Raw genomic sequence first — 16446 nt, forward strand, 5'->3', positions numbered from 1 at the left:
TGTTGAGTAAAATGGAGGTCATAATTCAACGACAGCGTCGTTCATAAGTGTGGGCCTACAGTAATTAATCTGGATTGCAAGAATTTATTGTATTCTCATAGTCAAAGTGCCAATTAAATGTAAAGTTGTCGTTGGTTCTTCTATCTCTCTCTTGTTTTTAAAGTGAAACGAGTGCGGGAGCGAGTGAAGTGTGAACACAGACACATGCATGAGTTTACTTCCTGTTTGGCACGTTCGACCAGGTGTGTCACAGTCGGGGGCGAGGGGCTTTCAACCTATGCTGGTGGTTCGTACATGTGCCCGTTTTACTTGGAACTCGGTAAAACGGGTAGGCCCGGTGCTTTCTGGACTTCTTTTTTTTTTTTTTTTATGTGTGAGACTGTGAATGTAGGTAGATGTAGGTAGGCTAACATTGTTTACTCAGTAATCTCTGGCTCAACCTGTCTGATCGGTGCGTGCTGGCCGTGCAGGTATGAACACACACTCAGAAAGCACATGAGAAGACAAGGAGGCGCGAGGACGACTCCAAGAAAATGTCAGGATCACTTGGCAAGGACTGAAAAAAAAAAAAGGTCAAGGGTGTTGGACGAGATTCTTCTTGATTCTCTTCAACAAACCGATGGCACTGAGATGCTAATGTTGTACTACAGACTCTGGGATGTCCACGACGTTGCTGTGCTGCTATGCTTCACCTTGTACATGTGTCACCAAGGTAAGCACTCAACTTTTTCTTAGGACGGGAATTCCTGAACTTTCTCCCAGTGATGGCCACCAGAAGAAGAAGAAAAAAAAAAAAGGAAATAAGATAAACGGTCTATCTCAACATGGCGTTATTGGGGACAGAGTGAAAAAGTGTTGTTGTTGTTGTTGTTTTTTTTAAACAAATGATTACATTTCCTTGTACCGTAAAAAGTAAAATGAAATGTTATGTCTCGAAAGTTAGTATAAATAATATTCCATTTGATTCTTTTAAAATTACAACTTTAATCTATCTATACAACTTTAGTGTAAAATGAAAAAATTTTCGCAAAATTATTTGAATTTCATCTTGTGAAATTACTAATGTAAAATATATCCATTTCATTCTTTTAAAATGTTTATTTTTTTTTTCTCCCTCAAAGGTATATGGATTTTTTTTAAATTATAAATAATTAAAATGTGAAAAGTGCTATACAAATGAAGGTGACTTACTTACTTAATAAAACTTTTCCCCCCCTAAAAGAATCTATATGCATCTTTATGTTCTGGTGGTTTGCTTCCATGTAACGTAAAATCATCTTTAATACTATTAGTTTACAGCAGGACTCCTCACTTAAACTCGTTTTAGCAACAGTTTACCTGCTCTGGTGCTGCTGTTTTAGCTAGCAAAATAGTTCAAATTGTATCTAATATTCACGTGTGAACTGCAGTTGCAGAGATAGTTCCAGTTATGACCTGTTGTTTTTCCTATTGAGGAAAAAGTAAACATTTCAGGGTTCAAATCCGGGCTCATGCCTGATGTTAGCTTCATCATTGACATATGTATTTCCTTTTAAGTACAGAATGTGACTACAATTACCTCCTGCGTACGATCATGATGTTTATATCTGCGTCACCGAGGCTGTCATCGATGAGCAATGGCGCACCTTGCACTGTTTTTTTTTTGTTTTTTTTCCCCACAGTGCTTGGCATTCTTGTGTGAAATTCTTTCTGTATGCCTCACTGAGGATACGGCAGAACCTGAAGGTCCACTGAAATGTTTTTGGACAAACGTGATGATGTTGGGGTTGCCACAACCACACTTCTCGTAAAAACGGGTGCCCCTCAGCCTGTTGGGCAGGTTTTAGACTCCCTGCCAGCATCCTGTCATTTAAAATAGCACACTGTTGCATGCCAGGGTTTTTTTTTTTTTTTTTTCTGACTCAAACTGAGTATGTTCCCTCTTTCGGGCACCAGTAAGGAGACGAGCAGCAGCATTTCAGGATCAAATTGATTCAGATTCAGAAGTGACATTTTGAAATATCCAATGTGGGCTCAAATCTGTATTAAAAGCAGCAATGGATTTCCAAATGTGGATTGTCTTGAAATCCGAACAACTTTTTTTGAGAATTGAATGTGTTTTTTTTTTTTTTTTCTCTCCATGTCCTTCCAAGCCCGGGCCATCTCCGTCCAGTCCAGCCAGCGCAGCCTCACCCGGTCCGTGCAGGAGGCCGCCTTCTTCTCGGTGGACGTGGCTTGCAATTGCAGCCCCACCATCCAGTGGACCTTCATGTCCGGCTCGGTCAGCCGCGCCATCGGCGTCTGGCGGCCGGGCGCCTTCGTCAACGTCACGGCCGACTACAGCAGCCGCGTGGAGGCGCACGACAACGGCTCCATGGGCCTGGCGGATCTGCGGCTGCCGGACGCCGGCTACTACGTGGTGACGGTCGCCGACGAGACGGGCGGCAGCAAGGATGTCGGATTTGTACTCAAAGTCAACGGTGAGTTCCTTCAATATTTAAATATATTATGATTGCGATTTAATATGTGATTATTTTTTTCAAGGTCATTTTCCTGTGCATTTCTTAACACACAAGTCATATATTAATCTGCATCACATCTAAAACAAAAAAATCTGATCATACAAAAATGTTTTTACAGGCTTGCGCTAAAGTAATAGCAAATGAACCATGAATTAACACGGCAGTTTATTGATCAATTAGAGTTAATTCTCACTTTAAAGTCAGAATTTTGTGATTAAAGTGAGAATCCTGCCAAATGTTTTTTTTGTTCCTCACTTCACTGGCCCTAATCCTACTAATCCTCTTCCATACTTACCAAACACATATCAAGGATGTGCAAAAAAAAAAAGACTCATACAGCTTTTTGCACCTGGTCCTCCCCAGAGGTTCTGTACGAGGACCTGCAGTACCTGTCGGTGTCGGCTTTGGCGCTGGCCTGCTTGGCCGCCCTCCTCATGCTGGCCATGTGGCTCTTGGACAAAGCCTACAGGAGGATAGTAGCGTGGAGACGCAGGAAGCAGATGCCAGGTAGGAATCTAATTCACGGGTCAGAGAAACTTTAACTTCTTACTTATTTTTATTTTATTTTATTTATTTATTTTTTGTTTCCCCATTTAAAATTACTTAAAGTAGAATCGCACATTGCGTTGTGGCCAAAGCGCCTGGGCGGTCATTATTATCGCCTCCTGGTGTCGGAAATAGTAATTCCTTGTTTTGACAGAATATGGCAGTAATGCACCAAAAATATTTGCCAACAGCCAAAAGAAAGTAGAAGAAATGTACGACTAAATGGAAGTAGGAGTGCTAATCTTAGCAACTAATGTATGATGTGTGTATATATATATATATATATATATATATATATATATATATATATATATATATATAATTATAACAGTTCCAACAAATGGTTTCATTCAAGAAAACAGCAACATTTAGTAATGGATTTTGATGGAAATAATGTAACAATACAAATTAATTCAGTGTGTGGGTTTGCCAAAAAAAAAAAAAAAAGAAGGGAAGAGGACCTTGAAAAATTGCATTCGCAATATTAAGAGTGAAAAATGCATTTATTATTTTTCCAAATCGTCCCACCTTGCTGCTTATTGTGAAATGAATTGAATTGATTGCCACGACATAGCGGCCAATCAAAAAATTGGCCCAACAACAAACAGCTCGCACCTCAAGGCACCATTGTCCTGGAAACATCGACTTAAGTAGAGTAACACGACAGTATTTGCACATTACAGTACTTGGTTTATTCCCACAAATGCCATTCTTAAGCTTGTTTACTCAAATTGCTACAGTTCCAACGTGTTGTGGAAAGCCATAATAAAGGCCGTCTGGCTGTGAATGCGGCTTGTCTATTGTCTCGCACTTGGGGCGTGTTTTCCAGTACAAAGGTTGCTGAGAGTCTCCAGTGACTTGGCTGCTGACAAACGACTCTACCCTCTTTTTGTTTTGCAGAAAATGATGCAACGGAGCTGCAGCCTCTATGACACGTTTGTTGGAACTACTTTTTCACGTGTAAAAGGAGGACTGTCTTTTTCTTTTTCTTTTTTTTTGTCTTACGCCGTGTGAACACTGAGACTGAAGCGGTCGCTCTCAGAGGATTTTTTTTTAATATATATATATATAAATACATGGACATCACTGTAAATATAAACTGTATTTATTGCCAAAACGTCTGATTGTTTGGAGTAACTGCTTGCTCACTGTAGTCTAATGGGTTCTCCCCTCAAGCACACACACAATGTTGGTCATGTGACATCAACAAAGGACACACAACAGGGGTTCTCAAACTGTTTTGGGCCAGGAATCTGATGCATTATTATCATTATTATTTAAATTGGTTGAAAAATGTGGAAGGAGAGGCATGTCGTAAAAGTGGAGGGAATAAAAATAAAAGCAGAGAAGGCAATTTCTGCAGAAATTGTTTGTGAATGCTGAAGAACTGAGCGGAACTGAAAGGTTGTTGAAATGTGGCATGTGAGACGTGGAATGGCTTGAGGAGATGTGGAAGGAGGAGATCAATACGTATGCAGTATCTTCATTTGGGTGACAATTGGGAAATTGTGGGATTGAGAATCATCCACAAGATGTCCCGATGGACGGGAACACATTGAATATGGAATGGTTTAAATTGGTCAAGAAATGTGGAAGGAAAATATAAATGATGGAGAGTAGCTGATAAAATTGGGGATTTTACTGTGGCAAGAAGAGAACGTGGCGAATGGGAGGATTTTGAGAATGTTTAAATGCATGTCCTGACATTTGAATGGTTTGAGAAATGTGGAAGGAGAAGACAGTTAAAAATAGTTGGGTAATAATTTATTTTTTTTGGTGCATAATAAAATGTGTAGATGTTCTTCGTTTACTCACCGTTTCCTGGTTGAATGTTGAACAGCGAGAGGCGCTTCGTGCATTTCTAGCTGCTACGACATTCGTGTTTTTCACCCTCTTCGACAAGAACGAAGACGAAATTTTCACCCGTGGCCGTGATTGGTTAAAACAAACGTGTAGAATGTCCCATCGTCCAATCAGCTGGAATTACTGTACAGAATGTCCCGCCTTTTCCCGACCAAATTACTGTGGAGAGGCACAAGGTGGATATGGAATATCCATCTATGTAATATCCATCTGGCTATTGCCAGGTTAGGACTATTCTGTATCCTGGAAAAAAAACAAACCACATTTATCTGGAAAATAGGACTGTATTAAAAACTACATCCTTATTTTCAAAAAACAAATATTCTTGAAAAATACACATTCATTCTCAAAACATAAATATAACAGCATTCTTGCAAAATACACCTTTATCTTCTAAATGAGCCAAAGTATTGTAAATTGCAAGATTTAAGTGTTCATAAATCACAATTTTATCAACAGCTGAATCGGCCTAATGCTAAAAAGTAGGGAAAAATACTAAATTCTGACTATATTATGATATTATAATTTATGGCAAAATATTTCCTGGACGCCCCCGAGTTTGAGAACCACTGCAATAGAAGGCGACAGAGGAACACCAGCAGACTGTTTGCTATTTAATTTCTCTCAAAGTCACAAGTGTACAGACGTGAACAATATGTGAGCAGGCAGCCGACACAGCAAGTCTTGTAAAAGTCGTCCTTGGAAAAATAAAAGGGAAAGGGGCGTGGATGATTTATTTATTTATTTTTGTTGTAACATGGCCATACAGTACATGGAAACTGCTGATCCATTTGGAGTGAGTTTAAGGGCAAGGGGTAAGGGCGGCCATGAGGAGCTCCATCTTGTAGACAAAGTTGCGTCCCTCCATCTTGTTCCAGTGGACCTCCTTGTACGGACCCCTGAGGTGGCTCCACTTGCTGTCCTGGATGACCTCACTCTTGGGCAGCTCCTTGGTCTGGCTGCGGAGGAACTGGACCAAAACCCTGCACCCGCTCTCGGGACCGTTACGTACTGGGGGGGACAAAAGGGACCACCAGGACAGCCGCTTTATTGAACGCTATGTTAAAATGCATCGTGTTGTGTACGTTTCCATAGAAAGTTAAGATGGGAAACTTTGCAAATATCTGAAATTTTTGTGGCTATTATTAATAGGAGGACGTCGGTAAGTGAGCAGAAACTTTTGAGAAGCTGTCAGCTCTCACCTGAGATGGCGTACTCTCCGTTGGGGGACGCCACGGTGACGGCCGAAGCGTTCCCGATGCTCTCCACCGGGCCGAGGCCGACGTGGTTGCTGAAGCTCAGTACGTGCCAGCCCATCACTTTGGCCAGCTGCTGCACCGCGTGTACCTGATGCTGCGACATCTGCCGGGACGGCCGATCGGGGAGATCCAAAATTGTGGGGAGGGGACGTTCGTTTGGTTGGGTTGGCTGGACTTCAGTATTTTAGCACAAACAAAACATCTCGCCTCTTGTATTTCACGGGAAACGTATATTGAATGTTTATCAGTATGAGATAAAGATATTTTGGGGTTCGTATAAAATTCTCTCAACTCTTTCACTCCCAGCCATTTTGACTGAAGCTTTGATTGGATTTGGACTGATTTTGCAAGGCCCACGAATACTGTGGGTAAAATACTAGTGCTGTAAAAACATGGACACATACTAAAAGAAAGATTAGAGTCTCTTCTGTCGTCAGGAAAAAAAAACGCTGGTGGCAAAAAAAAAAAAAAAAAAAAGAGCTTGTTGGGATATGGCCCTGGCTGATCCCTTATACTCTTCTGCCACCCAATGGCTGCAACTACCATTGCTTTAAGCAACCTCTTCAGGTCAGAAGCTATATTAAAGGCTTCTGTTTGCTATAGCATTAAAGAAAAACAAAACATAAAAAACACATATATTTTTGGGAGTGAGGTAAGAATTATTAAAAACGTATTTATATGTTTTTGGGATAGAGTTAATCAAGGCCCAACCCCGGTCTAAAGAAATTAAATCGTCTGGCCAATTTAATCGGCCACTAGTCATTATAAAAAAAATAAAAAATAAAATAAAATCCTCCTAATTTTTAGTTGATTTTTTTCCGCATTAACATGACAACGTATGGCAAAAATAATGACATAAAAAAGGCAAAAAATCTGGCAATTTTTGCCAATTTTTCTCTATTAAGTTAAATACTAAAGGACAAAGTGTTGTATAACAATCAAATATTCTGCCTGTTAAGTCATCTTTAGAGGTGCAGAGACTATTAATTAACAACTACTTGCTTATCAAATGAATCAATAATGAGTTCATTTGTCTTAAAATTGTCCAAATCGTCTGAATTTCAGCCTCCCATGAGCAAATGTTCTCCGATTTCTTTAGTCCTCTATGAGAAGCAGAAAATTCGAGCTTGGCGGCGATACCTGCGAGAGGAGGAAGTCCTGCAGTTCCTGCTCCTGATGCGACAGAGTGACGACGCGACCGTCTCGGTGCACCACTCGGATCTGCTCCACGCCGATGTTGAGCTGCAGCTGGATGGACCTGAACGATAAACATAACACACACTCACACGGTGGCAGTCCGTTGGAGCAGCGTCTCCAAACCTTTCTGGAGCCAAGCAAGATTTGCTCCTTTGTGCCTTCCTTCTACAACTTACTTGCAGATTTGCTCGTAGCTCTGAGAGGTGATCAGCACTTTGACGCTGGACTCGTACACGTCGTTAATGTTGGACCAGTGGGCTTGAATTTGAGGGTCTTCGATCCGACTGGCCAGGCTGTCGATGGTGCGCGCCGTGCTGACAAATGAACACAAAGTTGTTTACTAAGCATAACAGGTCCGGGATTGGATTCGAATCGTGGATCTCGAGACGGTAATCCACAAAATAATTTGGAAAAAAGTGCTCAACCTCCATAAGGTGACCGGCTTCTCGATAGAACAAACCATTTCATCTTCACTACCTACCACTATGTGATGTGATTGATGTAAGCTGTAATGTGTCCGAAAGGGAAAAAAATAAAAAATACAAAATAAAATAAAAATGAATAAACAAACCTCAGCTTTGGGTGAATTAAAAGATGTACAGTAATTCAGACCTATCATATAAATCTGACACAGTACCTGCTTTTTGATTTTTTATATACAAAAGACACATTTTTACAGTAATGTCCTTTGTTAATAGACCTACGTTGTGTTTTGTTTTTTTTGGTGAATAAGGCCCTATGTAGAGAATTTTTAAAATCCACTTATTAAAGTATTACTTTCTTCCCTACTTTACGACTATTTTCATAAGATTATGACTTATTTTTCTTGAAAACTTGAACAATTGTTTTTGCAAAAATAAGAATGTGTTATGGGCACATTATAACTTCTTTATTGTTGGAAATAGGCACCGTTTATATTCCTATGACATTTAGGGGTACATGTAGTTGTTGTAATGTGTAATTGGCGTATTGAGTCTAGTTTGGACCCAAAAAAGTTGTAATATATCAGTGTGGCCACTTCCAGTCACCACAGTTAAGGACCAGAAATATGTAGGACGGAGGACCTCTATTATCTGCAAGCCACTACAGATACTGAGATATTTGACATAGTTTCATTGTTCACTAGCGAGACTGAAAGCAAATCTAAGACCTCTATTGACTTAAAATGACAACTATAGAAGTGTGAAAAGGTTTTGAACAGCTTTTGTCGAAATAGCTGCCCAGCCTCCATAAGTGAAATTGAACAACCAAATCTTCTTATCTCCCTAATTCTGATGATGTGTATGTGAGGGAACCTTTCTGCACACTGCCCCACTCTGATGTCACAATATGGCTAATTAACATGATCATCATTCTCACACCCGTGCTGTGACGAGCGAGGCCGTGGGACGTCGGTATGACTTGATGTCATGTGAAATGGGATCACTACTCTCACAAATGTGTGACTGGACGGCCGTGACGGCGCACAAGCCGCCTTACCGGCTCCGTAGGAAGATGTGCTTGGCCTGTTTGATGATCTTCTCCAGGAGACCCTCCCTTTGCTGCAAGCCGCTGATCTCGGCTTTGTCGTAGGCCAGCGGGCCGGCCAGACGAAGGCGCTTGTGGCCAAATGGGGCGGTGGCGGGATGTGGCATCACCATGGAACTCAACTGCTGCTTGTGGAACTGTGACACGGACAAAGAAAGCCAGTGAGGCTATTAAACGAGGGATGGGTGATTATGGGGGAGGGGGGGAAAAATCCTAATTAAAATTTAGTACCAACCAGAAAATAAATGACCAATTATTAAATCAGAGCTTTTAATAGGCTAAACTGCAGATAAGTAAATAAAGAACCAGGCCATTATTTGTGAAAATCAAATTATTACTGCCCCGAACCTGATCCCCAGAAAACAAAATAAATAATAAAAATTGTTTTCACCTCTCGCATCATCTGATGCAGGTTATGTTCTAGTACGTAGAGATGGTCATCTGGTTTGGGTTTCTCCGGAGACACCCGGTGGTTCCTCTTCTCTGTCGTCGAGTGGCATAACGAGATGGAGAGTTGCAGGCCTGCGGAAGCGCAAATTGGATCAATCAGTCAGCAGTACTCAATGCAGAAAAAAGGAAAATTGCAGTTTTTGTCACGAGTAGGGCCCCAACCGATAAGGATTTTTTTGAAACCGATGCAGATTCTCGTACTGGGTAGAATTCCAATAAGTGATTAATCGTCCGATTACGAAATAAAACAATTACATAATCACATAACTTCTGTTTTTGGTCCCTCAACACTTATAACTATAAAATATATGAATTACAGGCGGCACATTACATTTTTTTTGCCTGTATTTCTTTTTGGGGAAGAGATGTTGGAATGTCATTATCTTTGTTGTATGTTGTATTGAGCTTAAAAAAAGAAAAAAAAGATGTCATAAATGGACAATAAAATAAAAATAAAATCAGCCTTTTTTCAGAGTTGTCTGATTAATCAGTCGGGCCCTAATCACGAGCACTCCGAAGACCTGGGAAGGGCTGCGAGATGATCTGATTCTTCACGACAATGTGAGGGATTTGGGACTTGATCTGGACGGCTTCCCTGGACAGCTGCGCAAAGATCTCCTTGCAGAGCAGAACGTTCTGAGCCGCCTCCAGTTTCACGTGCCACGGCTGCGAACCTGGCAATGTCACATATTACCACAAGAATGTCCAGAAAAAAACTAATAAAAAAAAAAATACGGGATAACTTCATGACAGACAGTAAGGAGATTGCTTAATTAAGTGTTGTCGCTTGATGCCACACCTCCTTTGGTTTTTGGTTGTCTCCTGAACAAGTTGACTGTTCCGAGATCACCGATGTCTGGAGCTTGCTTCTGAATGGAAACCTGCAGACATTCCCAGTCGTAATTTAGTTTTTTATCAGTTAGTGTTTCTACATACAGCCGGTGTTTATTGTTTGTAAGTGAATTTAGCACTGAAACAGGCAATATAACGAGCAATGTGATGAGTCACAAAATGGCATCAATTTGAGACTGAGGCGATTATTTAAAAAAAAAGACCACAAAACACAAACTGATAAGTTTTTCAGTGAATAAGTTGTCTACCCCAAGAAAAAAACTTGTGAATAGCAAATAAAGGTGCATCACTGTACAGAACTATTTGAATGAAGAAAGCATGTCTCACTCCTTTACCTTGATATAGGCGGATCCCTCGAGATCACTGGGGATCTGTACGTCAAGGGGACAGTAGTCATCCGGGATCTTTTTGTCCAGATCGATATCCGTGTTCTTGATCACCTCGAATGAGCCGTGATGAGGAAACAGGGAGCCTGCGTGGATAATGACGGCATGCAGCTCTCACAGACTCGCTTGGCAACAACACAATCATTTGGCAAAGGTTTGAAATCACCTGCACTCCGGTAGCTGAGGTCCCCCAGGATCTTGTCACCGACTTTGCGCAGCTTCCACTGCGAGCGCAGCCGCAGCAGCTCCGCGTTGAAGTCTCGCTGCCGCCGGTTCTCAAGATTCTCGGCCACCGACTTATTAAGCTTCTCGGCGCCCTTTAGGAGGAGCTGCGCTGCCGTGGCCAGCGATTTCTTTTTGCTCATCAGCTGAAACACTTGAGGGGTCTGAACCAAAGCAAAATGATGTGGAAATGTTGTTAGCATTAAGCTAAACTGACTTTTACTAAAGCATAGTTATTAATTTCTTCGGGGGAAAATGAAACACAAACCTATCCATGAATTCCACGCACGGCATTTCTTCACCTCACCTTGCTCATGGACGGATCTTGAGACACTGGGTCTAGCGCCATGTACTTCTTCTCCTTCACCACGCAGAGCACGTCATAGAGGACGCACATTTCGGTCAGGGCACTGCGCAAGTTGTTCCGTACGGAGTCCCAAGGCCACAGGGACGGCTGGAACTTTACTGTTCCTGTGGAAAAAGACAAGGTACAAAAGAAAATCACTCACTGTGCATACAAGACATACTTGTTGTTGTGATACCTTCTTCTTCCTCCGCATCCTGCTTGCACCATTCGCGATCCCGGGATTCACCGTTGGCTCCCTCCTCCTCAGAGTCGGATCCCTGGCTGAAGTCAATCCGTTGTGCTAACTTAGCCAGGTTCTGGGACATGGACAGGGGAGGCACGTATGTCTCGGTTCCATCCAGGGCCACCTCCTGTACCTGCTTCTCACAGGAAGACTCGATGCTGACCCTCACACCCGGACCGCTGGCCATGATGACAAGGCTGACAGGTGGACAGCAAGAGAAAGACAGCATCATACCAATGCTGCAATGTAAAAAGATGTGGTATTTGTCAAATCTAGGTTCTTGCTCTATTGTCCTTTTCGTGTTGTTAACCCTATTCAGTGGTCGCTGCAGAAAATAATTCTCTTCACTATTGTCTTATACACCTTCTGTTCTAACTGCAGCTGTCTTTAAGCCATTCCTCACCACATAACATTTCCTCTCTGGTCCTTTTCTTTACCTCTGCCACCTCCAACTATGGCGCATGGTCCTTACTTTACCTTTCTTTATGCTGGTGGTCTTCTGTCACACATCACTCCTTACACTTTCCTCCACCAGTTCTATTTGATTTAACGTTTACTTACTCGCTCAATCTATTAGTAATACTTCCTCACATTGAATTTTGAAGGATGCCCTGTTGGTTACTAGGACGAATTTACTTGTTATATGCAATTAAAAATCCAGCTAGCGTAAGCTCTATGCTAATCACGGCGTATGTAGTTGGAGCACCAAACAGAGAAACGAAAACCTTAACGTCAATAATAACAAATGTGATTTGATCATCACTTACCTCTATTTTTAAGCTACTGTTGGGAATGTTAAAGGTTATTCCTTTAAGCTGTGTTATTGTTTCTGATGTGATTCGTAGTTCGTTCTTCGCATGGATGCAGGTTCTTCTTTGTTCTCCAGACGAGCGGTGCCAACACCGGTCGTGGGCAACAGCGCCACTCGAGGTGAAAGGTGTCACTGCAGCTGCAAAAGTTGTTAAAATACTACATTGATGCTACATTTTTATAATATATCCATAATAGTAGCATCTTTGGATAATATTATATAACAAAACCAATAATTGATAATTACAGGTAATTATCTAAATAATACAACTAAGCGTCGCGACAAAGCGCGCGAGTGCGGCGGGAGGTTTAAACCACCGGACGTGACGTAGCAACATTCAAAGCGAACTCTTGCGAGCGCACAGATTTGGCTGCTACAAGAAAATGGCTTTTAATTTAAGCTAGCTGCGTATTTAAAATATTTGCGTGTCAGCCACAACTTGATAAGACCCAATTTTGTCATTTAAGTCGCGTCTTAGTGGAGGATCGTCGCGGTCCTGCGAAGTTAAACAACTCAGGCTAATTAGCAGAGCTGCTAGCTGCCAATGTTGCTACAGAGAAATGTTTACGCTGAGAGACAATGGCGAGACGGGTGGGAAAATTACGACTGAGCCCCAACGAAGAGGCCCAGTTGATACAAGAAGAACGGGAAAGGAGGAGAAAACTGCGAATACAACAGGTAAAAAATGAGAACACAAGAGATTTTACTACGCTTTTTGACGTCGAACTTTATTGTGACGTCATATAACAAGTTAACCGCGGCTGAAGTCGCCATTGTTTTTGTGAGTCAAACATAACACGTTCACGTTCTCAAACTCCAAATTGTCGCGTTGATCGCTGCTCTCCTTGCCAGTATTTTCACAAGGATGCGAACTAATTGTTTTTTGCACTTCTCTGTTACTTTCAGGCTAACTTTACAAGTGAGATCAAGGGCCAGTTTGCAAACACCAGATTAAAGCAAAGCAAATAAAACACAACAAACTGTACAATATGATGTGTTATATACATACATAGTGATGTGATGACATTACATAATAGAAAATGGTGAATAAAACAGGCTAAAAACAGGTCCAGCGATAATGTACAGTATCACTCACAATAATATATTTAATTTGGAATGAATTATGTGAGTTTTATAACTTGTTGCAGTTTTCCAGTCATTTCGGGCAGAAAATTGAAAAGACAATGGACCAAAAGTAGTGCGGACTTTGAGAATAAAGAGTTTAATAAAACTGTTGGAAAAAGAGAGTGCAGGTGGTGATTTGCATGGTGAACGAGCCAATGGTGGGGTCTCAATGAGTTTCAATGGTAGCAGAGACACAAGCTACTCCACTTATAAAAATCTAGAACTGAGGTCAGAAACATGTTTTTTTTTTTTGTGTGCAAATTATTTATATGTATTCAGTTGTTTTTGAAGTCGAATGTTTTGCCATTTTCTCGACTTGAGGAATATATACTAGTCTAATTTCTTACCAATCAGCTGTGCTTGGTTACAAAGGAAAGAATATAGCACCATCATCCTGTTAGTGTGTTTTTGACACCCATGCACCAACCCGTCCCTCTCTCAGGTTCGTGAGCAGCAGAAGAAGTTTGCGCAGCAGAGGCGGCAGAATGTTGAGCAGAGGCGCCAGCGTGAGCTGAAGCTGCTGGGACGGGAGCTGCGGGAGGAATGGGAGCAACGGCAGAACGAAAAACTGCGCGCGCTGCAGATGCTGTTTGAACAGAGCCTCCAAATGGTCGGCCAAGGACAGAGGATGGCCAAAGAAAATGTAATGCGATATTATATTATGAAATTCAGCTCGTTAACATTTAAACAGGCGTCATGAGTAGTGCCCAGATGTCAATGATTGCACAAGCACTATACACAAAAAGAGTGTGGCACACTTTTATGTAAATTTTATTTTGATCTGACAAAGGAGCCTGATTTGGCGGCCATAAATCAGAGGGAGGCGCTGAATCATGCCAAAGCGGAGGAGCGCTTCCGAGAAGCCCTCAAGGAGCTCAAGTCGCAGAGGCTTAAAGACAGCGAGATGCAAAGCCGGTGAGAATTTTTCAACTTTTGAGTCCGTCCGTCAGACCAGAACAGTATGAGAAATGTGCACGTTGTTTTTGTTTCATTTGCAGAACAATCAATGCTAGGAAGAAGGCTCTGCAAGTCGAAAAGGAAAGATCGACAAAAATGGCCAACCTCCCGGCGCCTGCCACAAATCCAATTCTGGTGAGTTGTACTGAAAGGTTGTGTTTGAAATGGTGTGAAACGTTCAAACAAACTATATTTTGTTCAAATGTCAGTTCGTAGGTCAAACGGTAGTGAATTGCATTGCATGTCCTCAATTATACTTCTGTTTTGCCTGGCATGTTGCGTAAAAATATGTTAAAAGTCCCTAAAGTCATGTAACTCGAAATTGAGACTTGGCTGTGAACTGTTTTAAAAAAATAAAAATAAATAATAAAATCTTTGCTTCGCTTTAAAATCCACTGCAAATGACAAACTATGATGTAATGGGGTTTTACTGTAAACAGTATTGCCATCTTCTTTCTAGCAAGCTATTGAGTCCGGGAAATCTCACGTTGGAAATAAATCGGACGTCAGTGCCTTTGCGTCCACACGTTATCACATGTCGGCAGTCGCAGTGGACCGGGAGGACGACACGGAGCAGGTAAAGTCCTCGTCGTTAACCGCACGTTCCTCTTTCGTGTTGCCCTAAAAGTCGCGTTGCAAAAAATAGGCAGATGCCCACGAGGGAGCCGAGCTGGCGATGAAGAAGCTTCTGGACTTCCAGAGGGACGTCGAGAGGAAGAGAACGGAGCAGATGGAGACGGCTCGTCTTCGAGGGAAAACGGCTCTGAGGAAAGAGCACCAAGCGCTGGTATGACTTTCCAGGCACTCGTCATCGCTGATCGATCAAAAATGTGGAAAATGGCTCGCATGCTTTGATGATGCAACGTTAACGCTTGAATTTATGACGATTACTTTGGAGGTGCGAGGATTTCAATCAATCAACTTTATTTATATAGCACCTTTCATACATTCAAAATGCAACTCAAAGTGCTTGACATCCATAATACAATTTAAAAAAAATAAATAAATTCCCACGATCGTACCCACAGACACACTCAAAACCCAACAAACACATGAAAACCACACCATGGAGGGGCACAGAAGTACCCTGTAAGGAAAGGCACCCAGGAGGAGTTCATCCACAGTGAGATGGATGAAGACCAAGCATTCCTCTCACTGTGGACGCTCCCCCATGAGAAAAACAGTGGAGCTAAAAATGTAATAACTACCAAATAAAAACATTTCAACACTAAAAGAAAACGGTTAAACAGGATATAACAAATAAATAAATAAAAACAAAGCTCCACAACACTATAGATTAAAATAGTTAAATAAATAAAAGGGGATAAAAAGGAAAAAAAAAATCAATCAAATGCCAAATGGCTCTCCTTGCCCACCTTTGAGGTCATAACACTACTCTTAGGTTACCATTAATTCATTTGTAAATATTTCTGTCATTTTGTAATCCAAGTCATCCTATTTATTCTTGTAGTGTGCACTAATTATTTTATTAGCGCACTCAGGACAAAGAGCTTACAAGTACGTACACAAATCTGCGGCTGATGAAATGCAGAATGTGTGAATTTCATTTGGATTTGTAAGGTAGTTGTTGGGCCGACGCAGTGCCATATTATTCATGTCAGGCCCCGTTTTCGACCCCCCGCAGGACCGCGATCGACTCCTTGTTGAACTGGAGCACATGCAGCAGGCCGACATGCTGAGGCGGCGGCAGCAGGCGTGCCAGATGCCGCCGCAGATGTTCCAGCCGCCTCACAGGAGACAGCAGATGAAGGAGGACTTCCAAAGGGACATGGAGTTTGCCTTTGAGGACATGTACACCAGGGAAAGACGTAAGAACTACGAGATACTCTCGACCGATTTAATCGGCTGATATTGACGTGTTTGGAACCGATAAAAATCAGCTGAAAAATTGTAGTTCATATTTTTCTTGCTTCAAGCCAAAAGGACCAAATTCATTATTTATTCATTATTTATTTATAGTTAATCATATTGTTAATTGTGTATTGGAATTTTAATCTGCCAAATATCAGAATTGGCATCATCTTTGTGTTCCACGTAAAATAAAAACATAAACAGGTTAATTTGATTTGTGAATTATGTTTTTTGTATCCATGTTTTTAACATGGCTACATTCTACATAAAGAAGTCACCTCAAGTGAT

The 16446-nt window shown here is 41.5% G+C and overlaps 3 protein-coding genes across 7 annotated transcripts in view; 2 read left to right on the forward strand and 1 right to left on the reverse strand.

Annotated features, from left to right (window-relative positions):
* On the forward strand, positions 1-5639 carry vstm5 (V-set and transmembrane domain containing 5). 2 transcript variants are annotated; one of them, XM_077540174.1, is made up of 5 exons: positions 1-387; positions 471-712; positions 2133-2459; positions 2865-3008; positions 3948-5639. In XM_077540174.1, coding segments are annotated over exons 1-5 (747 nt in total). In that variant the 5' UTR covers positions 1-385; the 3' UTR covers positions 3980-5639. The 2 variants fall into 2 exon arrangements, with proteins under 2 accessions (XP_077396300.1, XP_077396301.1); XM_077540175.1 differs by having other exon boundaries at positions 1-712.
* Positions 5512-12884, reverse strand: med17 (mediator complex subunit 17). 2 transcript variants are annotated; one of them, XM_077540169.1, is made up of 13 exons: positions 12161-12884; positions 11346-11590; positions 11111-11274; positions 10748-10967; positions 10531-10667; positions 10143-10224; positions 9865-10017; positions 9285-9415; positions 8846-9030; positions 7543-7680; positions 7310-7427; positions 6113-6272; positions 5512-5921 (listed from the first exon to the last, which is right to left on the reverse strand). In XM_077540169.1, exons 2-13 carry the CDS (start codon positions 11578-11580, stop codon positions 5713-5715), a joined length of 1932 nt encoding a protein of 643 aa, XP_077396295.1. In that variant the 5' UTR covers positions 11581-11590; positions 12161-12884; the 3' UTR covers positions 5512-5712. The 2 variants fall into 2 exon arrangements, with proteins under 2 accessions (XP_077396295.1, XP_077396294.1); XM_077540168.1 differs by having other exon boundaries at positions 11346-11632.
* cep295 (centrosomal protein 295) overlaps positions 12516-16446 on the forward strand; it is a 16427-nt gene continuing 12496 nt past the window's right edge. For all 3 annotated transcript variants that reach the window (XM_077540165.1, XM_077540166.1, XM_077540167.1), the window contains exons 1-7: positions 12516-12882; positions 13772-13972; positions 14120-14244; positions 14328-14421; positions 14747-14863; positions 14933-15073; positions 15932-16115. In XM_077540165.1, the coding sequence (XP_077396291.1) occupies positions 12784-12882; positions 13772-13972; positions 14120-14244; positions 14328-14421; positions 14747-14863; positions 14933-15073; positions 15932-16115 (961 nt within the window). In that variant the 5' untranslated portion in view covers positions 12516-12783. The remainder of the gene's footprint in view (positions 12883-13771; positions 13973-14119; positions 14245-14327; positions 14422-14746; positions 14864-14932; positions 15074-15931; positions 16116-16446) is intronic.

This window comes from Festucalex cinctus, chromosome 13, assembly GCF_051991245.1.
Source record: "Festucalex cinctus isolate MCC-2025b chromosome 13, RoL_Fcin_1.0, whole genome shotgun sequence".
In the NCBI taxonomy this organism is placed as follows: Eukaryota; Metazoa; Chordata; class Actinopteri; order Syngnathiformes; family Syngnathidae; genus Festucalex; species Festucalex cinctus.